The sequence below is a fragment of the Sycon ciliatum genome, chromosome 4 (assembly GCF_964019385.1).
Source record: "Sycon ciliatum chromosome 4, ocSycCili1.1, whole genome shotgun sequence".
Lineage (NCBI taxonomy): Eukaryota > Metazoa > Porifera > Calcarea > Leucosolenida > Sycettidae > Sycon > Sycon ciliatum.
In genome coordinates this window covers 12953780-12977761 of record NC_088646.1, presented here as the reverse complement: position 1 = coordinate 12977761, position 23982 = coordinate 12953780, and the positions used below count along the sequence as shown (strand labels likewise).

At 46.3% G+C, this 23982-nt stretch overlaps 2 protein-coding genes, 1 long non-coding RNA gene and 1 other non-coding gene across 5 annotated transcripts; 1 reads left to right on the top strand and 3 right to left on the bottom strand.

The window, feature by feature from the left end:
• Positions 1-5122: 5122 nt before the first annotated feature.
• Positions 5123-6852, bottom strand: LOC135813613 (uncharacterized). Of its 2 annotated transcripts, XR_010553042.1 has the most exons (3): positions 6472-6844; positions 6214-6379; positions 5123-5685 (listed from the first exon to the last, which is right to left on the bottom strand). It is a non-coding gene; the product is annotated as an uncharacterized LOC135813613 (long non-coding RNA). The 2 variants fall into 2 exon arrangements; XR_010553041.1 differs by having other exon boundaries at positions 6214-6852.
• Positions 6853-7559: 707 nt separating this feature from the next.
• Positions 7560-7631, bottom strand: Trnae-cuc (transfer RNA glutamic acid (anticodon CUC)). The gene has a single exon. It is a non-coding gene; the product is annotated as a tRNA-Glu (tRNA).
• Positions 7632-7898: 267 nt separating this feature from the next.
• LOC135814579 (solute carrier family 25 member 32-like) lies at positions 7899-9925 on the top strand. Its single transcript, XM_065327715.1, has one exon. The coding sequence runs from the start codon at positions 8133-8135 to the stop codon at positions 9069-9071; it is 939 nt and encodes a 312-aa protein (XP_065183787.1). The 5' UTR covers positions 7899-8132; the 3' UTR covers positions 9072-9925.
• A 703-nt stretch (positions 9926-10628) lies between these two features.
• LOC135814578 (tartrate-resistant acid phosphatase type 5-like) lies at positions 10629-22484 on the bottom strand. The gene is made up of 8 exons (XM_065327713.1): positions 22105-22484; positions 19483-19781; positions 19153-19293; positions 18614-18818; positions 17564-17645; positions 17146-17257; positions 12210-12336; positions 10629-11323 (listed from the first exon to the last, which is right to left on the bottom strand). The coding sequence occupies exons 2-8, from the start codon at positions 19777-19779 to the stop codon at positions 11277-11279; spliced, it is 1011 nt and encodes a 336-aa protein (XP_065183785.1). The 5' UTR covers positions 19780-19781; positions 22105-22484; the 3' UTR covers positions 10629-11276.
• Between the last annotated feature and the right edge of the window lie 1498 nt (positions 22485-23982).

The window sequence follows — 23982 nt, the reverse complement described above, 5'->3', positions numbered from 1 at the left end:
TTAAACATGCACTAAACACAAAAGTCCAGTAGTCCACTATGCATCTACTTTTTCTGGACGAACCCTACAAGCAATGATGTAGCCTAGCTCCGTTTCGACTGCTCACACATTCAATTTTTCACGGCAGGAGATTTCCGTTTCAAATTCTTCCACTTTGGCCAGCATTTCGATTTTCTCCCGTTTTTGGTGTACAAATTGTCCATATCGTGTTACGTACCATATTAATTTAATAGGCCATTCACACGACATGAAAACACATGCGTGTGTGTGAAGAAGAAGTCGCTTGCAAACCATGACCCAGTTCACACGGCGCTCGGCAAACTTTACATGCGTCAATGTATCCATAGTTAACTCCTGAAAATGCCGGGAAATTTAATTTTTTTTCTCTATTAAACAGTGCATTAGGCTGTACTCACACTACTTGAAAAACCGCATACAAGTGACTTACGTGTGAATGTTACCACGGTGACGGTTGCGAAGATGAAAAAGGTTTTCATGTACTCTTGGTTTCAGCGGAAACGGAACCCTCTTCTACGAGTTTTTTTTGCTTTCAAGCCGTTTGGAAAGCTGTGCGAGGTCAGGAGGCCAGAGTACTATTGTACGGTGAAAGGCTCCAGAATATTTTTCATGCTTTGTTTCCTCGTGGTCGTACTGCTCTTGTACATATACTTGTAGTTTCCTTTTTTTGCCTGTCATTTCTGAATTCTGTGGTGTTTTTTCTGAGTATTTTTCGTCTTCTTTCTTCCAGTAGCTTCCCGTTGTTTTGATTGCCGTTTCTGTCGCATTTATTTTGTACCATTGCTTTTGTACCGACATCATGCCTCGCGTAGTGTTTTCTGACGACTTGGAGAAGAAGCTCATTGAGCTGTGGAGAGAAACTTCTTCATCCGTCGACGATGTGCTACTTCTTCGCGAAGCATGGCGAACAAACTCCATGATCCAAGCAAGATATAACTGTTTCTATTTTCTCATGAACTGAAAATTGCAAATAAGTTGATCGAGCGCAAAAAAAATTGAAGGAACGTGCCTCGGGATTTGCAAAACTACCACATGACATCATGTTTCTCCATGGTAATTTGCTGACAAGAATGTTTCAAGTCGTCACTGGAGTGCAGTGTGCTTGGAATGGCTTTTTCAAGTACTTTTGTCTAGTTTTGAACGCGACATTCGCGTCAACCTTTCAAGTAGTGTGAGTACAGCCTAAGGCAGAACAGAGCATACTTTGTGTGCACTTTTAAAAGTGTTGCTGAAGCCGAGACTTCAGGTCGGCGGAGAGACTGCAGTTTCAATACCACAGCTGCAACTGCAGCCACCAGTATAGAGCTTTTTCAAGGTTGTACCAACGGTCACTTTTTGGGGTAAAGTGCGAGAAATTCTTGAATCTCTGGTGAACAGGCGAAGCCCAGTTTATGTTCACTTTGTATGGGAATGGATGCTTGAAAGAAGCAGTAGAATGGCGCTCCACTTGATGTCCGACATTCATGTTGAGTCAGAACAGTTGCCAGGAAGCCCTTCCATGGCTTGGGCAAAAAAGAACAAGCTTCAGAATCGTTCCAAGCGCTGGTGGAGACGAACCTGTCACATTTTGTATACTGTTCAAGGCATTTTGACATGCGACCTGTTCACCACAATCTCGGGGTGATCGACGGGGCGGTGGCGGGAAAGGCGTCCTTGAAAAAGCTCTATTCTGTTCTCGAGGTTTGTGGTTTCTCGTAAAAAAATTGTAACACTGCTCACACTAATCAAGTCCGCACTGGGAAACAATCACGTTCAGGGCCGTAGCCAGCCGCAGCTAGCCCATCCGGGCATGGCCTGACCTTATTTCGAAAAGGTGACTCTCATACAGGCAAATCTAGAGTTGAAAACCAGGCAGCTCCTGGTTTCGGTGATGTTCATTTCCGGTCAAGTATCCCGTTTGGCGGACCACCTGGAATCCCAGTGCTACAGTCCTGATGTTCAAGCTGCATTGCAATACATTCTTCAAGAAATTATCTGTTAGAACTAGGGCTCTAACGGTCACGGTTTTACCCCCAACGGTTAACTGCTAAGCTAACGGTCGGTTTAACGGTTATAACCTATAAGCCACGGCAATCCTGCGGACTCTTTTTTAACCGTATATTTGACTATACTTAGTGAAAAAATGTACCCTATTCAGTACAACGCACACATGTACAGTGCGTATCGGTTATAGCGTGGTCGTGTAAAAGAATATACTGCCTAGAAGAATGAACTCTCATGTTTTCATAATCATAACATGGATTTCAAGTGCACATTTATTCTTACAAGCAATTTTATCCCATAGTGGAATATATCGGTCCTAAGAATGGACTTTGTGTAGCGAAACATGCCAGATTAGTACAAAGTGTATCGCATGTAGTAATAACATCTGTCCAATGCCGTTCTGATGTGACTCTCGTTGCGTCGTAGTGCTGCAGATTCAACTGTTGTGGCCATGTAACTCATTTTGCATAGCCACATGGTAAGCCTATGGGACTATGACCAGCCACATGTACAGAAGTACTGCGTTGCATGTACGATGATCTTCCTGCCCCTGCGCACATGCATATGATATGCCACACTGGATTTATCGTGTGTAAGAAATATCGGAAATAAGAATAGAAAGTCGTTTTTCAAACACCCACGCTATAACCGATACCTACTGTATATTCTCTTGCATGCTCGTTCATACATACTCTCACACGAAGAGACCAGATATGACCGAGTTGACAGCCCAGAAATTGCGTACGCGTGCGACAGCCAGCGAAATTTCGAAAGTGCATACTTTGCAACGATCTGATACTGAAAAATTGACTGAAAAGTTACTGCGTAACCGTTATCTTTATCGGTTAACCGTTAATCCTTCGTAACCGGTCTGCAACCGGTTAATCGGACTAACCGTTTGAGCCCTAGTTAGAACTCTGAGTCTTACCGCACAGAGCTGCAACATCCCCAGTCATCTGTGGCTATCATCAGTGCGAGGTCACCTTCATGATGATGATAGCTTCAGTCGGTTTGACTTCGCGAAACCTTTCCACACAAGTCCATATGCCATCCGAGTGTTTTCCAGACTCGTGTGCTAGGGCAACCCGCTAGCAATACTCGCAGGGAGCCCGCTAAACATACGAGTACAATGACTAGTAATAGTAGTATGTACACTCGTACTTGTGGTTGCCTGCACCATGGCATGCCAGTGTGGAGTTTTTGCAACTCCCGCTTGGCCTTCCTTGCTCGAGGCTTGCCGGTGATAACTAACTTATCTCACAAACACAGCTTTCGTTGCCGTGCTTCAGGGTACCTGGAGCTGGATTGCTGGAGTTGGCGCAGCCACCCAAGAACGCCTGGCGACTTGTATACCCATTGCCAATGGCGAACACGAAGAGAGAGGGAGGGAGAGAGAGAGAGAGAGAGAGAGAGACGTTGAGAGAGAGTGTGGCTTCTAAAACCAGTCGACTGGAGTTCGCACTGATGAAGTTCTTGAGACGTGCAGGCCACAGCAACTGCTGAGCGTGGAGGAGCGGGACGGACAACTGGAACGCATTTCTTTAGCATACGGCAACCGGGTTGTAGAAAACCGCTGGAGAAAAACCTCCTCTTCTTCGAGGACAAACATTTTAAAACACAGAACAGCATGCAACAAGCTTCTTGGGGAATGAGAACAAGTCGAGAAGATTGCTTGCGTTACTGACAAAAGAGATCACCTTTTTGGCGCTCTTCCTTCTTTCCTTGTCACCTCGCCTTATAAGTTATAATGTAGTTACTCGGTTGTATTTTACTTGTTACACTGCCCCCCCCCCCCACGATGTAACAATGACACTGCTAACCATGCTAACGGCGTGATGCATTTTGTGAGGCCGCTTCAACGGCTGTAGTTCTCGCCTGGACGGGCTAGGAAGCTCCGGAAGGGAGTTTTCACGCCTCCCTGGCCTGGTTCCCGCCATGCCACCCCTCACCTCTACTACTGTGCTATGGGGCTGTTAAGTGTGACGTCACGGCTCCTTCGATACGCATAGCAACGGAGAGCAATGGGGACAAACAAAAGGCGAAGGACTAAAGGGACCGTCACTTAATTTTTGCCGACTACCCGCCAAAAAAATCTTTTCGTTTCACGTGCCAGACACGTCCGCGAGCGCGTACGACTCGCGCTCGCCCGCGCTACCTTTCACGTCAAGCAATCTGTTCACGCCACATGGCTGGATTGGATAGCGCGTACATGCAGACATGATTGAAGACTTGCAAAATCAATTTTTTTACAAGTCCAGGCGCTAGGCGGGTAGTCGGCAAAAATTAAGTGACGGTCCCTTTAGTCCTTCGCAAACAAAAGTCGCGTCCTCTGGATGGAACCAGATGTCAAGGGCAACAGCATCTAAATGACTGGAGAGACAGTTGTTTTTCTTTGCTTTTTCTTCAAGCGATTGTTGTCGCTCTTTACTCCTTGTTCTTTCCTCTACAAAACTCCTGTAGTCGTCGAGTGCCTTCATGATGGCTGTGAAATTGGCTGCCCACAGTAAAACTCCGTGTTTGAGAGTGCTTTGAAGATGTTTCGCGTCCTGATGGATCAAAGTATGAGCGCTCCTTGTGGATTCGATTATATATAGGTGAGTTGTTCAAGAAATCAGTGTCTTCTTTCTGTCTCTGCCCTCACGCTGGCACAGTATCAGCCTCTATATCCATGACAGCTCGTACCTCCCGTAAACTGCATGACTTAGATATATTTTCGCCCTCCGTGGTGATTGAAGACCCATGGAAGAATTTATTATGTTCAGAATGATGTCCTAAGAATATAAAATAAAATCGTTCTAGGGAATTGTCATAGGGTATTTTTGGAAGGATGGAGACAGAGAGAGAGCACTGTTTGAAGTGTTTGTCTCACTGTAATTACTCCAGATTATTGAATGTTGTATGATCTACTCTAAATTTTCCATAATGGTTTTTCCTGATTTGCGGGATCTCTTCTTTTGCTGTTTGCGTGTTTACAGGAAGTGGCTGTCTGGTGTAACTGCACCAGATCCTGGGGAAATTAAGTCAGATGCAGAGGCAGGGTCGTCCAGTGATGCAACACTGCCGTTCTGTGTGCAACGTTACCGCTAATACCCCCGGCGAAAACACAAAAAAGACAAACACGTGAAAAGACTACAGTATTGACCGTTCTGCTAATAAATGCATGACTGCTCCGACAGTCGATAATCGAAACACAGAGCACCAGCATGATGTTTTCATATTGGGAACCACACAACAGCTCAATTCTCAAGCCCAAAAATTGATGAATACAAATACAGAGCGACGCAACACGAGGTCATCCGGCAACCAAACAAAACTGGGTCTAATGCACTGAATAGTCCTGAAATACGCAGGCCAGACAAAGCAGTGCAAGCACATAATGTTACAAGGTACATGCATTGCAGAACAAAGTGTAACCAAAGATACACAGGGTTATAGCTGCACACTTGTGCATGTGCTCGCTCAGCCCAAGAACACACGATCATGATGATAGAAACAATCCGGGGGAAACACGCTAACACCGAAGTAAGCATCAACACGTAAATAGTGCAGCTCTGAAAAAATTACATTGACATGTACATTGGTGTGTCGAGTAGTATCAGGCTTGAATAATCATCCAACCAAGACTTCATCAGGTCCCAGACGCTGAGATCGCACGCCGAATGTGAAGTGCATCTAGCCTTGAACCTGTCGCACAAGGCACACATGGCAAAATGACATCCACTCTGATTATTTCCAGAGGCCAATCATGACAGAACACAGAAATGAAACCACGGGCTCAACCAAGTAAACGCAAAGGAAGTTAGTCAAAATAATCCATGCAGTGCTCTTTTAATTGCAGCGCTGATTGCAGTGTTGCGTCATAGCCCGATACCCGCTGAGCACAGACACAACTCCATTCGTCAGGGGCAAGACATACTCTTTTGGAATAAAGTCATAAAGTACAGCGTTCCAATGACATTACGGACACCTCGTGTAAATGCATGGTCTGTTCATCTGGCCGACTCGGCCACGCATGAGAGTGTGTGCATGTACATGCGCGCGCTTGCACGCACGCACACACACACCATGTATTCGGTGCGTATGGTATACCAGTTGCGGGACAATGAAGATGGAATCATTATCATGATGTTACATGTACATCTACAGTGTATGTTTGAGTGTAAAGTAAATTTTATTTTATTGCACATTTCTTCGACACAACTAATTACTTACTTCACATGTTCGCATTTCTCATAATCGATCCATCTGCACTCCGTATCAGTCGAGGAAAAATTCTCCCAGATATACACTAGTCACCACAGCCATGTGATGACATTGGGATGGGCCCCAAGCAGTGCACGATTGCACTCTCTAGTTACAATAAATTTGGCCAGATTATCTGTGAAGACAAAATGCAATGCATAGCGCCAATCGATGGATGAAGAGAGAGTTTGTAAATACCCATATCTTTCCACTTGTTCAGGAGCTTACCTTTTGGAGTTCACATCGTTAACACGATCTCTCATGCTGTCTTGCACCTTGGTTTTGTTGACCATGGATAGGCCAACCCAGAAAACATTCTACAGGAGCTACTAATGCAGAGCGTTTTTAACGCTCGATCTCGGCGATCTACCTTGTCACGCCAATAAAATACTCCATGACACTGGCTACAGTCACAAGAGACGTCTCAGTAAGGTAATGAGCACGACAACATCGTCGAGATCAAGGACAAAGAGAAAACAAAACACTCACTGAAAACAGCAAAGAAGAAACGAAGAAATGTACACGATTCCTATATGTTGCCACTGACAACTGGGTCGGTGGAGACGACGCTACTTTTGTTTGTCCCCAGTGGGATCGTTGTTATGCGTATCGAAGGAACTGTTACGTCATCACTTAACAGCCCCATTAGCTCTGTTATGAGCACGACCAAGAGTAGAAACTCACTGAGAAACTCTTGGAAAGACTTTATGCATAGCCGGACTGCCCATCTTCGCTCACTCTCGACGAACGCCAGCGTTGATCTGCATTCGCCACCATTTCATTGCCAGCGGTAGAAAACCCCCGGGGGGGGGAGGGTCAGTGACCATGACTGTATTACTATTAGTAGTATTACCATGATTGCTGGATCATATTCACATTGTACATGTATATCTTTCGTCTTTTTTTCCGGACGAGGCGTTTCAGGCGTCAGGGGATTATTGATCGTTGTCTACAACACTAGGGCACCCTGTAAGAAGAAGACCTTAGGCTTAGGGTCTGTTGGGAATGCCCAAGTAAAATAATAAAATACAATACAAACACTACAGTAATGAGGTTTGTCTTGTATCCGATGTCGTACTAGCGAGGGTAGACCTGTACCAAGACTGCAAGAGTACATTATTGGTCTTCTCAACTCTACAGACTCTCTCTCTCTCTCTCTCTCCCTGAGTAAAAAAGGGGAGCAAAAAAGGAGATACGAAAGACTGGAGGGAGGAGAGCATACATAGCAGGATTAGACCTGCTATGTAACTCAAGTTGTTGGGAGCCCATATGATCAGGATGGATGGCTTGCAAAGGAAAAAAAAAAAAAATAATGGTTCCCACACCGGGAATCGAACCCGGGCCGCGGCGGTGAGAGCGCCGAATCCTAACCACTAGACCATATGGGACCTACACACATATTGGTGCAAATGATGTTCATATCCGCACAGTCACAAATCTAGCCAAAATAATCACCTCTGCTCGATCGGTCAGCATGACTTGTTATGTGTGTTGTGTCATGGACGACGTCAGCATGCATGGTCAGTGATCATGAACATGATGATGCGCATAATTATGCACAAGTCATTGAGTCATATCATGTGGCTTGAAATTTGAATTGTAGTTGTGCACATGCACATGTGGCTCATTTTTACTTTATTTTCGATATTCCTCCCCATCAGGCATCAGCTCACGGGAAACCTGAAACTACAAATTGTAGGCGAAACTCAACTGAGGCAGTACATGTCGGCCTCTTGCATTCCTCTAGCTGTTTTGTAGAATCACGTTTAGTAAAGTAATAGCGTTGAACTTGATTGTAAGGGTAACGTTTTAGGCGATATGGCCGGATTGGAGTCAGTGAATTATTGAAGTTTGCAATTTGTGAGTATTTTCCATAGTGTATTTGCACAATGTCTGTGGCAGAGCAAAGGAAGCAGAATTTCCTCCTACCCAGCATCAAAGTGGAGCATATGATCGCTGGTGTGTCTGGTGGAATCTTATCAACACTGCTGCTGCATCCTCTGGACTTGGTGAAAATTCGCTTTGAAGTGAACGATGGTAGTGGGAAGAGGCATCGCTCTTACAATGGCTTGTGGGATGCGCTTAGAACCATACACAGAGAGGATGGATTCAAAGGCCTGTACAAAGGAGTATCTCCCAATATGTGGGGTGCTGGAGCTGCCTGGGGCCTGTATTTCTTCTTCTACAACACAATGAAGTCCTACTATCAAGGAGGTAATGCTAACGTGTCCATGCCAGCTGGTGTGAACATGTTGATAGGTACACTTGCTGGGGTCACCACACTAAGCCTAACTAATCCTATCTGGGTGGTGAAGACCAGGATGTGCTTGCAAGTGCCCGGTCAGGTCAATGCCAGTGGCGAAGCAGTCGTCATGTACCGAGGCATGTTCCATGGGCTGACCTCGCTGTATCGTGAGGAGGGTATTCGCGGCTGCTACCGCGGCTTTGTGCCGGGTCTCTTTGGAGTGTCTCACGGCGCGATACAGTTTGTTTGCTATGAGCAGCTGAAGCAGTACTACTGTCATCTGGTGGGTATTCCCCTCTCATCTCATCTCTCCGCCGTGCACTATCTGAGTCTTGCAGCTTTATCAAAGCTCTTTGCTTCAACAAGTACGTATCCTTACCAGGTTGTACGAGCTAGGCTGATGGACCAGCAGAGTGACTTCACCAGCATGACGGACGTTGTTCGGAGAACATTCGCCAGCGAGGGTTGGAGAGGATTTTACAAAGGCCTCTCTCCCAACCTGTTACGCGTGACACCAGCGACATGCATCACGTTTCTGGTCTATGAGAAGATGTCACATGCGCTCCTGTCCTCCGACAAATAACTGCAAGTCGTCTGCTGAGTGAGCGTGTTGAGTGGGAGTTGAAGTGTTTGGAACCCTTCATATTACGAATACGAAATCTTTTTTAAATCAGTTCTAGTGGCGAGTATTATGTTAGGAAAGTGTTGATATTTATCACCTGGCAAATTACCAGTTTTGAACACTGCACTATTGATTCAATTCACATTGCAAGCAATAACTTATTGCGATAGCCCTTTTCAAGATTTCTTGCGATGTAGTTGTATTCCTTGAGGTATCTTCTGCTGCGTTGAATTGGGTCTTCCACCCTTAGCCCCAATTGCTAACATCTCTGCTGGACGGAGGGAACAAATACAAAGAAATACTGTGTGTTTTGCAACTGCCAGCTATTGTATTGTACGACTGATCAGGTCATCGGTAAAGTAAAGCCGCACTGGAGTGTGCACTGGCCCGTGTTGCAGCGGTATGAAATATACCTGATCTGGGGCGTCGGAAGGTATTCGACATTGGTGCGGCCGTGAAGAGGGGCCCTTCCCTCGGGGAAAAAATTGAACCAGTTTCTTTGCTTCAGAAATTTCAAGACGAGATTATTGGTGCGGCTTCAGCCGCACCTGCCACACGGGCCCCGATGCCCCCGTCTCGTGCAGCACTGGGCCTCCTTGTCTTTGCCCAGATCGCTTGGCAATGGCTGTGAAAGAACTGAGCACCTACAGAGGGAACATTGACATTCATTGCTCCTCAATACAGATATGTACTGTAGTAAGTGCTGATGGATAGGAATTATTTTTCACTAGCTAAGAAATCATAAAAATCAAGAATCTGACACTGAACATGATGTACCGCTACTCTTGATGTCGGCCATGAAACTCAAAACCCTCTCCTTTTATGTTTGGATCACCTGGCTTGATTCACGCCCAATGCCAATGGCATGAAAGCATGAAACTCGGAGTTTGAGAGAATCTTTCTGTAGCACAGTATCATAGTGCAAGTTGCCAAAGAACGAATAGGTTGCCTGGAATTTTACCAGGTGCAGTATACGTACCCTTGTGTACATGGTGGCTGAGCTACAGTACAGTCCTGCTCAATGAAATCCAGTTGTGTCACTCAAGTATGCAGGGCGTTGCGGAGCCCTAGATCTGCGAACACTGGGCTGCGAAATGGTGCAAGGTGCAAACTTGAGTGATGTGACTGGCTTTCATTGAGCAGGACTGTATACTACTAGTAATAGAGACAGTTCTCCATGAAAAATAAGAATGGACTAGGCTATGACTCTAAACCTCCAGGCACCAGACAGTACTGTAGTGTAGTCATAACAGAATGCCAGCAGGTACGAGTATCTTTTTTTTTGTAGGCCAGGATCTTTCTCTCTCTCCTTACTGCGTATGTAACAGGTGTACATACTTCTACTGTAAGCGCATACCAGGACCGAGGAGCTAGCCAGATCCACATGATTATAATTATGGTCGAGATGTGAACATGCACCCAAAGTAAAATATCATCATGTGGAAAGGTTGAAAACCCACGTTTAGTGTTTACCTCATATTCAGTCATAACATGCAGCATGCAAACAGTCTGCTCACGTCACAGTGCAGGACAATGTCCAATCATTAGGTAGCAGCAGCATTGTGCTGTCAGCACAGCTATACTCATGATCATCCAATCAGGGTAGGAGCCACTGCTGGGATTTGTCAATGCAAAAAAAAGAAGAAAGACCAAGAAGAAAAGAAGAAGAGAGAAAGAAGGATACTCCGATAGAGCATATCCTGCCAGGTGGCAGAGCAGCAACATACAAAATCAGCGTAATTTACCAATAATTATACTTCGAAGTAGAAAACCTGTTCTGAACGAAAGGATGACTGGATCAATAGCACAGTATTCTCCTGGGCAAGACTAGAGACTAGAAAATCGCCAACACCACGGCATATAACGAGCCATGAAAAAACCCAGTGACGTTGCAGTCAATGGGTAAAAAGCCGTATTCAAGTTCATAGCGGAGAGTGAAATTTCCCATGTGTCACATGCTTTGCTCGAGTGAAGCAGTTGTCACCACACGGCATATTGACATACTGCCAGGCTGTGTGTTAGTGGCAACTGAGGCAACGGTCTGCCTCTGGCTCGTAGCGGTAGTGAAAGCTACAACTCAAGCTCGGATAATCTCATTATAAAGTGATAAGGTAAATACCAAGTACTCAAGCATAATCCCATCACTGGTTGTAGATGGCATGGTTCTCAGCGAGTACGGGGAGATGCGTTTTCATAATGATAGAGCTCCTTGCCTGCACAAGGACAAAACAAAAGGGAGATACTTTCAAATCATTATTGGCATTACTACCGTAAAGTACATGTGCAAGCATCGACAAGGGAGTGCTGGCCACAGGATCAGATGGAGGCGGGCTCGAAGTCAGCCCAAACAGCTGTCACGTGGTCCCCATTGCACTTGTACAAGCGAGTCGTGACTGCAGCTTTCACCAGGGCCGGAACTGAACTCCCTTCATATAGATCTGTGCTGCTCACGTCAACAAGCACCGGGTTTGCAATTTGGCAACGTGGCTTGAGGCTTGGACGGCGTATATCCGTGTTATTGTGGATGCAAGCCCACAGCGCTTGCCTGAATGCCTGCAGTACCAGGCAATCATTGTCGACGCCAATCACGATTTCCTGACTGATGCGTGGCTCACGTACGACAGGAGATTCCGAGCGGCGCTAGCATCCCAGCCAACCCGCTATTCCTGGGATGTCATCCACACCAACTTGAGGCAAGCCTCCTTCACCAGTAAGGGACGCCCTGCCTGTGCACGCTGCACCCTGGTGCACCCGGCCCCAGGTTCTGTTTGTCCCTTTCGCTAGGAGAGGACTCAGCTCTCTGTACCCTGCTGCCAGGCTCATTCTAGCGCATGTGGCAGGTGCTGCCGGTCGAAGACGGGTTTTCAACTCCACAGCTGTGCCAAGTATAACAGAACTCTCACTGGACGCTAACCTGCGGAGCGTGCTGCGTACCGTACTCAACCAACCTTCCCTATGTCTGTCGGCCCCTTGTAACGTTATGAGGGGACATGTGACCGTCCTACGGCAAAGTTCAGCACAGGTGCGTTCAAGTAAGTACATATTATTGATTGTTCTATCTGCTATCTACCGGTGGCCACACACACACAGATCACTTACCATGTGCATCGTAGTAAGTTACAATCATCGATTGTGCCGAGACGCTGAATGAAGCAAAGCCGCCGTCCGAGGCGATAATGTCAAACGGAGCATAATGATAGCGCAGTGAACCAGCCGGGACGTCGCCCTAAACACACAAACATCCATGCACGCACATGTACAGTGCACCAGCAAGACAGCAACCAAAAACAATTACAAAAATGTTGCCTTTACGCTTTACAGGCAACGTGGAGACAAAAATCCTAGTAACACTTGAAAGAGTGTGCACACCATGACACCAGAACATTACCTCATTGGGCGCTTTCGATTACCGTATATTCTCTATTATAAGCACAGGTCTCCATTACTAGCACAGTCTCTAATACTAGCACACTGTGAGCACCTTTCGAAACAATATAAGCACAGTCTCTATTATTAGCACGGTCTTGGTGGAAATCAATGCTGCATGCATGATATCTAGCATGTATTTCTTCTTGATCTGTATGGATGCATTGGTTGAAAAAATATAAGCACGGTCTCCAATATAAGCGCGGGGCAGAGGGGTGTTGGAAAAATATAAGCACAGCGCTTATAATAGAGAATATACGGTACACGCATTTCGGTCAATTCTAGAATTAGTTATTGTTGATGCACAGTTCGATTACACAAAAAGTGACAAATTCCGTCGTTAGAATTGATTTTATCAAATTCCGTCAAATCCGCCAATTCTGAAGAGAGGGCAGAATTTCTCTAATTCTGGCGCCAGAATTGCACAGTCGGTGTGTTACCGGTCTGGTCATGACTCAAGCGCGCGAAGAGCCTCCCTGGCCGGCGTGGCGCGAAAGCAGGGCTACAACTGCATGTAGTTGCTACTTTCGTCTTCCCGAAAAGCTAATTGCCGCAGTTGAGTTTCCGCTCGGAGCTGATTATTAGTATTACCAGATCGTGGGTGTTGTTGTTGTCCTTTCGTACACGCGTTCAGCTTTATCGAAGCCCAATAACTGTTATTGCCGACATGGAGCCTTCACCTCCGTCAGGACAAGCCACAAAGGTCGTAAAGCGGTGCACGTGGTCAGACGCGGAAACTAGTGACTTCCTACAAGTGTTCAAAGCCTACTACCCATTCCTCAGTGATCCTAGCCTACTACCCATTCCTCAGCCATCCTAGGAAAAGGAATAAACAAGTGTGGGCAGAAGTGGCCGACGACTGCAAGGAGAGGGGGATGAGTCATGTCGACAGCGAGAGAGTGGAAAATAAATGGAAAGCCCTGAAGAACAGATCTCTCTCGGTCAGGGATTACAACGAAGGGACAGGAAAAGAAGGTCCGAGGAAGACCTTCAGGTACGAAGCCGAGGTTGGCGAGATCTTGGGCGAGAGGCCCAACGTACAACCACTGTGCATGGGATCTTCAAGGTCTTCATGCAATGAAGTCCCCATGTGCACAGCAGTGACTCCCGCAGGTGAACCAGCTGCTGCTGCTATGTACGCTACCACGGACGCTGTCATTGCAAGTTCGGGATCAAGTAGCATTCAGCCAGTGACGGTGATTGGTGAAGACGAGTGGGATAGTGGCAGTGAGAGTCCTGTAAGCGACCCCCCTTCCCAGTCTGCCGTCCTTCTTACTGGTGTAGTCACTGCTGGCCCTGACACTGCGGCAGCCCCTGCTACACCAGACCCTAATGCAGCTGCTACTACATCAGGCACTGTTGGTATGACTGCAGACGCTACTAGTACTGCAGCTATGCTGAAGAAGGAGACTCCCAACAGCTCGCCCACGTCGGCGACTTCCAAGATCAACACAAAACTGCAACATCTCTTCACCAATTGATAAACTTCTGGAAGATCGTGAGCGCCGTGAAAAGGAGCGTGCAGCAGAGAAGAGGGCCATGCACGAAGAAAAGATGAACATGCTTGAGTGGTTCCTCTCCCATCAGTCAACATTTCTTTCTACCTCCTACCACCTCCTACCACCTTTACCCTCTCTCTCTGTCTCTGTCTCTGTCTCTGTCTCTCTCGGTAATCGGTCTTCAAGTAGTTACCTCGTTGTCTCTAATTTTCTCGCTCTCATCGCATCTTTCTAAGAAGTGTTGAGTGTTAGTTTTTTTTCTCGAACCGCCCTGCTTTAACATATCTTGCGTTTCCTCGTAGCTACTTGCGTTGCATGGCTTTGATATGCAATACCACTAAATAGGTGTCTTTCTCTCCGAATCTCTACCCACTTTCTAACAAGTTACGAGTAGTACTCTGCGTCTTGGCCGTATCACCCTTATTAAGTGCGACCACCTGTCTATCCTGATCTACTTACATAGTTGGAGACAGCGCCAAAATAAATTTTGGGTTATTGACCTTAGTATAGTGCCCAGGAAAAATCAATCTCCCTGCTTTCTGTGACCAGTGTTGCGAGTGAGTCAATGTGGCTCAACGCACGAGAGAGAGAGAGAACAAAAGAGAGAGAGAGAGAGAGAGAGAGAGAGAGAGAGAGAGAGAGAGAGAGAGAGCATGGCTCAACATAGAGCACAAGAGAGTACGTGGATTCACAAGCCAACTACTATTGCTGAGCAAAAAGCGCCAGAAAACAACTACATGTACTTGTAAACAGTTTGAGCCCTCCAAACTGCTGTGCGTCCGATTGCTGAGCTGTAAGTACGACCCAGAGCCTGGACAGACACACAGCCCCGAGTACCATATACCTGCACACCGAACGCAGCCAGGCGTATCAGGTTGCATATCCGATACCCCAACAGCGTGCGCAGACATGTACAGCAGTGCGGCATACGCTGTACGTGTACGCCCAAAGACTGCCCTGCACTCCGCAGGTAAAACACCGGCAGAACCATTTTCAAAGCACTGTCTAAATATGGCTTTTGAATACGCAACATACAAAATGAATATTTTGGGGGCCAATACCCATAATAGCAGAATGTTTGTCATGGTTGAACAAGCACACATAAGTCTCGCTTTGTACAAGCACGGATGTTTCACTAAAAATGATTCGCAACTTGTCAGAACAATGCAGGATCAGAAAATCGAAACCAAACACAGAAAGGAGAAGATGAATACTGGTGAGAGGTAGTAGTAATTCTCCAATAAAAAAGCTTGCTGGTGACACACGTACCATTCTTTAATTCTGCTACAAACCCATTAGAGCTTCCACAACGGTATCACGTACAGCCCTTGCATCTGGTTCATCACCTGCCACAGCACCCTCAGCAGCAAGACCATCAATGCCACCATCCACTTGTGGAATTCCTCCCTGGTTAGCAGGGGCACGCATGAAATACTCGAGGTCGCCGTTGTGTGCCAGGCATTTGTTGTGCAAAACGCAACATGCCAAGGTGGTGTCCACCATCACTTCATCACCTGTCATACCGAGGGTTCCACGTAGCTTGCGCCACCGTCCTTTCAAAAGTCCAATCGTCCTTTCAACAACTTGCCGTGTTTCGGAGTGATTGGAATTGTAGCGCACGTTCTGCACCGGCTGATTAACCCCTTTGAACGGAGTCATGCACCAGGTTTTCAGGGGATACGCTGAGTCTCCCAGGAGAACTGAGTTCTGCGGAAGTATAGCTGCACGATTAGCGGTTGCTGCTTGAAATATTGGGCAGGTTACGGAACACTCGCGCGTCATGCACACTTCCTGGCCAGCCGGTGTAGGAGTCAAGGATAAACATTTCAGAATCGCAAATCACCTGGAGAACCATGGAATGATACTTCAGGCGGTTAGCATACGCATCTTGATGATCCGCAGGAGGTTTGATAGCGATGTGCGTGCCATCAACAGGTCCCAACACATTTGGAAATCCACGCGAGGAAAACTTGTGTACAATTTCTTGTTCTTCAGCAGCAGCAGGCCACTTGATAGCGCTGGGGCTTTGAGATCGTAAAGATTTGCACACTCGACGCACAATTTTGCGACAATTTTGTGACCTGTTGACATGGACACTCCAAATAAATTGCACATGCTACGAAAGGTGCAGTCTGATGTACCTAGAAAATGAAGAGTCATAAGAAGCTGCTTCCCCAGAACTATGGATGGATTCCCAAAGAGATTATCCCCATACAGCACAGGATCAGCTTCCAGTTTCTCCAGGACACGCTGAATGACTGCTTCCACAGGTGGAAGTTCTCGCGAGATATCTGCTCTGACATTAGTGGTACATCTACCTCATAATAATCCCTAGCGCGGGGAACTCTGTTGCGAGGCATCTCCTGCAATACCAACATGTCCTCTTCAGCATCGGTGTCTCCGTTGTCGTTATCATCACTCGATTCCAGAAGCTCCAAGAGCAAAAACACATCATCGGGATCCATGATGAGAAACTAACTTTATAAAATGAAAGCAAGTAACACTTAGCGCCTAGTTCAGTAGTTCGTGGCATCTTTTCATCTGCTTGGAACATGAGGTGGTGAGTTACACCGCGGGACACGGAAAGGAGGGACCGGTACCGCGCGGTGCGCGCGAGGCCGGGTACCGGGCGGGTGTACGTGATCTCTTTTTACGATTATCATCAATTTTATTTGTGACATGACATGAATAAAATGCGTTGTGAATTCCAGTCGTTCATTTACATGGCCGGAATCCGCTCATTCTGGTCATTCCAGAATTAAAAAAACCAGTTCCAGAATTGTGTAAACGTGTAATCGAAAGCGCCCATTGATTTAAACGTCGTTTTTGTGACTTTCATCAAAAATCATAGTTTAAATCGGATGAGGTATTGTTGTTCTGGTGTCATGGTATGACTGTGTGCACACTCTTTCTATCGTTTACAGGCAATGAGAGCTTTTACATAATATTTGTTCCAAAACTTCTTTTTGCCTGTAAAAAAAAGAGGGTAGGATTGTGTAGCGCTCCTCCAACAGAATCAGTGGCAGTAGAAAATTGGTTTGTGACCAGACATTCACACAAAGTGCAGGCACCACTACACTCCACAGGCGCAGGCACTACATAGTACATACCTTGTGTTTAGTGGAGTCATCTGTCAGATGTCCAGCACCGATGGTGAAATAATCCACTGACTGATTGCTAGGACGAATGTGCTGCATACTATGGTCATGTCCATTCAAATATCTATAAAAGCACACAAAGAGCAGGAGTGAGAACACAGAACAGTTGAACTAAGTCTAAACTACGGTCTGTCTAACAGGTTTCCCAATTACCTGGGCAGCCTGAATACGTTCACAAATCACCACATGGGCGACTGTGACATGATGTACAGTGTACCTGCATGGGACTACTACTACATGCACTCCAGTTTAAATGAGAATTTTTTGTAATGAAATCCAACGTCATGAGTACCGGTACAAAGAGCTCAGAGACGCTGACGCCAGCGAGAAGCAAGGGGCAAGATGTACAAAGTGTGGAGATGTGACTTACGCAGTTACTCTGTACTTTTCCAGAAGTGGCTTGATATTTTCAACCATGAAACTGGTCGGCCCATGCTCTCCAACAGACCATACTAGAGACAAATCGAAGGAAAAGACCAAACATACTGCATGAGCAGAAATATTCGTCATAATTTAATGAATGCACGTACAGTAATTCTTTCCCACATGGCCAGTTTTTACTACATCTTTCCTGGGGCATGGTAACATCAACACACAGATTTCTGGATACAATACACCATCTTTCCATGTCTTTTGAATGAAAACAATCCTGCGAACAACGTTGCTAGTACATGCACACGTTCTCGCGGAAAACAAATGTGCATGATCGCATGACACGATGAGTTCAGACCAAAGCCAGCGCTGCTGCATACTAACTCAGAGTGCATGGCCAGTTAGCCGTGCAAGACATGACATATGAGCGTCCAGTTGTACATGCATTGCAGCTGGGTGGCCACTAGTAGACACTAGTTCAGCCAAACTTGCTAGGTACACAATTCAATGTACGTACTCCGGAGATTGAGTAATTCTATGTTCACTTAGGGGAAATGAGAGAGTGCTCAATGCACCTACAGTCGTCGCCAAAGAAATCCGTCCAATGCTATGCTAGCCGTACGGACAGTACATGGCCATGGGCGGCATGCACTACCACTATACTACACTCTACTTCCAAGTACAGTCAACTCTTGCTCGTGCACTGCACATGCAATGACTAATGTCCCTGCATACACTCAGTGAAGTGCTGGTAAAGACTAAATGCATGCTACATCATGCAGCACCGCCGGAAACATACCACTGCATCCATAGTATCGACATTGGCCGGATTTGTTTTGGCGACGATTGTAGGTGCAGATCTTGATACAGTGAAGGGCAACTAAAGCTGTGTTGCTGCTTCTGATAGCTTCCCATGTTAGCAATCATCGTGCTGTCTGATGATGGCTAACGCGTGAACCTCTGAGTAGCAGCATTTTAACTATTATTTAAAAGCTTAAGTTGCCCTTCTCCGTAACTGTAGGTCAATGCACACATTCCATCAACATACCTGGATAGTGGCCACATACAAGCAACCAGGTGGCCTCGGACGCCGCCAGTGTGGCTTCAAGCCAGGCAAGCTGCTTGTCGACTTCGTCCTGTGCTGCAATAGGTTGATACGGGACATTGCGTCCGAACATGTCTGACAAGCCAGCCAGTGACACAGTGTCGATCATGACAAGTTGCAGAGTAGCATCAGTGCCGACATTCATCGTCTGAATGGAAGCAGCAAAACAACACAACGTTGGGTGTATACGGTGAGAAGAGACACCAATCATGGACTACCTATAATAATTACAAGTTCATGCACAATACAGTGATCTGTAGCACTGTACGAATCATAGCCCACTACCCAGCACAACACAAGGAAAACATACGTGTACAAAGCCGTGATGATCGCAATCCAATTCCTTAGGTAGTATGATATATGTCCATGCTAGAGGCCATGGCTCTGTACTGTAGTCCTCTGCTGTAATGTACAGAAGAACATGGTCTATGATGAAGCACACCAGCACAGGCCATCGTAGCATCAAATCCCTGACACCCTACCTGTGTGTAGTACAGCTGGGGAAAGTACCAGCGATTGCTCAGATGAGTGTACTCCACCTGGGCTGTGACGTTCCCATAGTGATCATGGTTTCCAGCCAGCACGTACCATCGCGACATCAGGGACGGTGCGGTGAATACACGCTGTTCGACGAGACAGCAAACAGCACACACACAGGAAAGAAACCGGAGAATGGGGCAACATGCCGGGCAGCAAGACAAGGGAGAACTCGCCCTGTCACAGGAAATCAAGGAATGCTGCAAAGCTGCGTATCATGTCACCTTGCATGCGTACACAAAACACGTCCGCTGTGTGCATGTACTAGTACATACCTCAAATGTTTCCTTGAATCGAGCATCGTTGACGTCTTTGACACCAGTGAAATAGAAATTGTCACCTAGTGCCACGGAAAAGTTTGAATGGATGTTTGCACCGACGTCACCCATGGCCTTGGCAATTCTCGTTTCCGCCAAAGTGGTGTATGGGTAAAACGGGATACCACCCCAATCACCGATGACAACAAAGCTTAACGTTTCAGTGCTGACATCAGTGGCGGCGGTGTATGCCACACTGACGGCCAGCAGAAGCATTGCGAGAGAGGATGCCATTGTTACGGCTGAGGACTTCATTGCTGAGAAAGACACGTCCGTACACATGCATACAGTATGTGCAAACACGCACATGCGCACATGTGCGCACACACACACACGCACACACACACACACACACACAAGGAACGCACACAAGGAACACAGTTACAGTCAAGACAGCAAAAATCTGTGTTTGCCGGACCGTGTACCAAGCGAAATGCTGTATTGACCGGACAAATTGTCACGCACCAAAGTGCTGTGGATCGATCGTGCATTCCTGGATGAGCGGAATCCGGTCATATCAGGACAGTTTCCGCTGCACCAAGGGTATCTGGTCAGGGCAGGTTTTACTGTATCCTATTCACTGCACTGTACTACACAGTGTAGTCAAGATGGGCGAAGCACAGGTGTTTCACTTTCGTGTTCAGTGGTGTGAGACTCTGGTTTGACTGCAAAACCGAAGAGACGTCAATACAGGATTACTACATCATACGTGCATGTACCCTGTGTTGCACTACAAGGACGCCCTGACTTGCCAGAAACTCACCAAACATTTACACGTTGGAAGGGAGAAGTCAAACCGAGCAAATCTCATGAAAGCTCTACAGTTACTGGTAACAGGTGGAATCCTCATACATAATTTGAATATAGCTTGATTCGAACTTTCTGCCAGGACCGATGTCAGTCAATTCCCACATAACAATGCCTGATAAATTGAGTGATAATTCAAACTCCAACTGGACACGCACACCTAGTTAGAAATTCCGCAAAACTTGCTAAGTCATAATTATGACCATTTATCACATTTATCAAAACCGTACAAAACGTACGGCATTACAGTCCATTCATAAAAAGATGAGCTCTGGCTCTGGTGAGGTCCCATATTTGGTGATTTTATTGTACACGGTGCAATGCCGCGAAATTTGAATTTGAAAAAGGTCCAGAATATGCTTTTGAGGCAAACCTGGCCGAAATCTTATTCTTGTTACGCAGGGGCGTAGGAGGGGTTTTGGAAGTGGTACGACCGAAGGTCGGCGCGGCCAAAGGCCGTTTTGGAGGGGGGTCGGGGGGACCTCCCCCGGGAAAATTTTGTAAAAAGACACAAAATCCTGCGTTCTGGGAACTTCTGGCACAGTTTATAAAGTCATAGAATTATTTCACGGTCAGAAGAGACGTGCATGGACATGCACAGATGCATGGCAGATCTACGAGTACGAGTCTAGAAAAAGGTCAAAGTCTGATGCGCATATGCATCGATGGATCCTATAATACGGTTTTGCACGTTCCGGACGGACCACACTTTTCGAAAAGTGGTACGGCCATGGTCGTACCAGTCGTAGCGGGTGCTACGCCCCTGTTACAGCTTGCTTTTTGGAGAAATAGACTTCAGAAACATACCAGTAATTGGAAGAGCATTCCATAGGGGATTGCAAAAACTATTTAAATTAAAGAAACTCAAAGTTGTCACTTGACCCATATGGCCCATTGATGGCAAAAAGCAAGAAACTCATCTTTATGAATGGGCTGTACAAAGAAGTCTCAGAAGTCTTCAATCTTTGCAGTTGCGGATAAAAGGCGATGATTTTGGTGGATTTTTTGGACAGCCTCATAGACATTTTTCACATAATTATATTATGTATTGTGTGTACATGTTTGGAGAATGTCCAAGTACCGTACATGTAATCAAAAGTTTCTCCCCAGCAATTTGGGATTTGAATTATAGACCAACGCATATGGCCGATTGGTTTGCAGGCCTGCCTGCGAATCATGAGGTCCCGAGTTCGAGACCCGCGCTGGTAGCAGGGAGCGTGCAAAGACTTTTTACGTGAGTAAAGACTTTTTATGCGTGGTGAACTGCGCCGACACCCACGCCCACGGTCAACTGGGTACTCGCAGCTCGGAGTGAGGGTAACAAGGATGCAGTTTACAGGGTTATGGGCCGTTACACGCCCGATTGGTTGAGAGACTCACCTACTCTCCCCTGACTCACTTGTGAGGTCTGCATTCGCCACTCAGGTGTGCAAGGCATAGGCATAGTGGTGGCCTGCGGAAGCGAAGGCTAGTTTGTGTGTTTCTGAACATTCAAGCGATGCCAACGCGAATCCCGCGAATTATTATTATTACATGTATCCGGATTCCTCCTGCACCCATACGTGTATGACCACATACAATCCAAATCACAATCATGAAACTACGAGTGTCTCTTCATTTGAAAAATACACCTACATGTAGATCTACATGTACTATCAAGAGTACATAAACCTTGCTACCATGTACGGGTACAATCGGGCTGGTAAATGAATGGCACAGTGCCGAACGAGCAAAGTGTTGATTTCCAAGACACTAACATGTTCAATGACTTACCTCAAGCAACGTCCACCGCGAAAACACTGCAGGTTTCCACGACAAAGTGAAAAGTAGTCCAGCTACAGTACTAGACTAAATACTAGTAATCCAAAAGCGAGTGCAATTGCAACACATACACACCTTTTCCCCCAACAAATCTTGCCAAATCTTGGCAAATGTTCTTCGATCGACTCGACCACTGATGACCATGATGACTGATGTCACAGGATCATCACGTGCGCGTGCAGGCCACTGAAATCATGATGTAAGACAAAAGAGAGGGCCATTTCGGCGCTCGTCATTTAGGCGACGAGCTGAAAAGCCACACATCTTCCGGTTCCCGAACCACCTACAATGTAACCGAACTGATGACTGTTCATAACGCGCCAACCTTTGGCTTTGGTAGACCGTAGTTAGGGTGGACTCTACAAAATAGGCTACCGACTTCGGCCATCACACAAACTCAACAGACTGAGTCGCGTTCACCAACAAAATTACCATGATTACTAACCCACTCTTGCAGTTACTGCACCGCGGACTGCATTCTGCTCCGGACCAGTCGTCCGGCATTTCTGCCCCACCTCCTCTCTTTGTAGGCTTTACTTCACAGCCAGTGCGATACATGAAAACCGTGTTTTGATTGTTGTACGAACTCGTACACTGCAATCATAATGTCAATGACCGTGTGCAGATTCCTTCTGACATGATTGTTCCCGGGAATATGTTTAGAACCCGGAAGAACAGCTCACAGCTACATGTACACTGTTTGCTATAGTGCTCAGTAGTAGCTGTAGACGTCGGTCGAGTGCTCAACGATGGCACGTCTCAAATCACCTGTTTGGCCTGTAGTGTTGAGTCGATCTCTAGTTGTACTACCTACGTCCTTGCCGTTGCCTCCAAAAACTCAATGATGGTGGGAGTCAAAAGGAACACCATGTTCACTGTTCAGACAATTCTCCATGTAGCGTTTACGGTTTTACGCATGGCAATTGACAGTGGCGACAGAAGTTTGAAGAAGCACACGCTATTTACCCCATATAGCTTCTGAGCCATGACAGACCTACACATAGCAACTCACGTTTCCGATGTACGAGTTACCTGGTAGCAGCAGCACATATACACCACATTACCAGGGAAAGGATCTGTCCTGGCATGGCAGGTGTCATTGACTCAAGGCAGAATGTGGACATATTGATTTTGGACATGTCGACACAGTGATTGTCCAGCTCTGCAGCACGTACACCGCAACATTCCGGTAGTAGATGGGATCTGCAGATCACGCTGCCCAGATCTCCGGGGACACGTGCTACATGCACAAGTCGTAGCACTTTTGACAGCGGCAGAAAGGGTGGAGATTATTTGCCCTACATGATAGCCGACGTCAGGCACATGTGCAATGATTGTATACATGTACATGAATATTGTACATCTACAACATGTACCTGCATAAACTGGAAAACGAACTAAACGTTATTTAGACAGTTACTACTCTGAAGTAGTAGATCACAATCATAGTCATGGTACAAGCATTGAAGTGACAAAGTACGAAGAAGGCTAATGCCGTAATGGCACAGTTTCGTCCAAGTAGCAGAAGACGGGTCAGGTGAACAAATCCATTCCAGGTGACACTGGAAATCCAAACCAGCTTCGTTATATTACAACATTTCGACAACTGGCCATCGTCAATGATCGAGTACAAACAATGTCTTCTCCTTCAACAAAATACGACTAACAGTTTGCTATCAACGAACTCATTGCCCTACAATCATGACTTAAAAATGGCGGTTCCTTTTATTAACGTAATGCATAGTCACACATTGTACAATGTAGTCGACGTACATGTACATAATATGAATCAAGAGGTTGAATAATATGGTCCCAGGTGGTAAAGATACA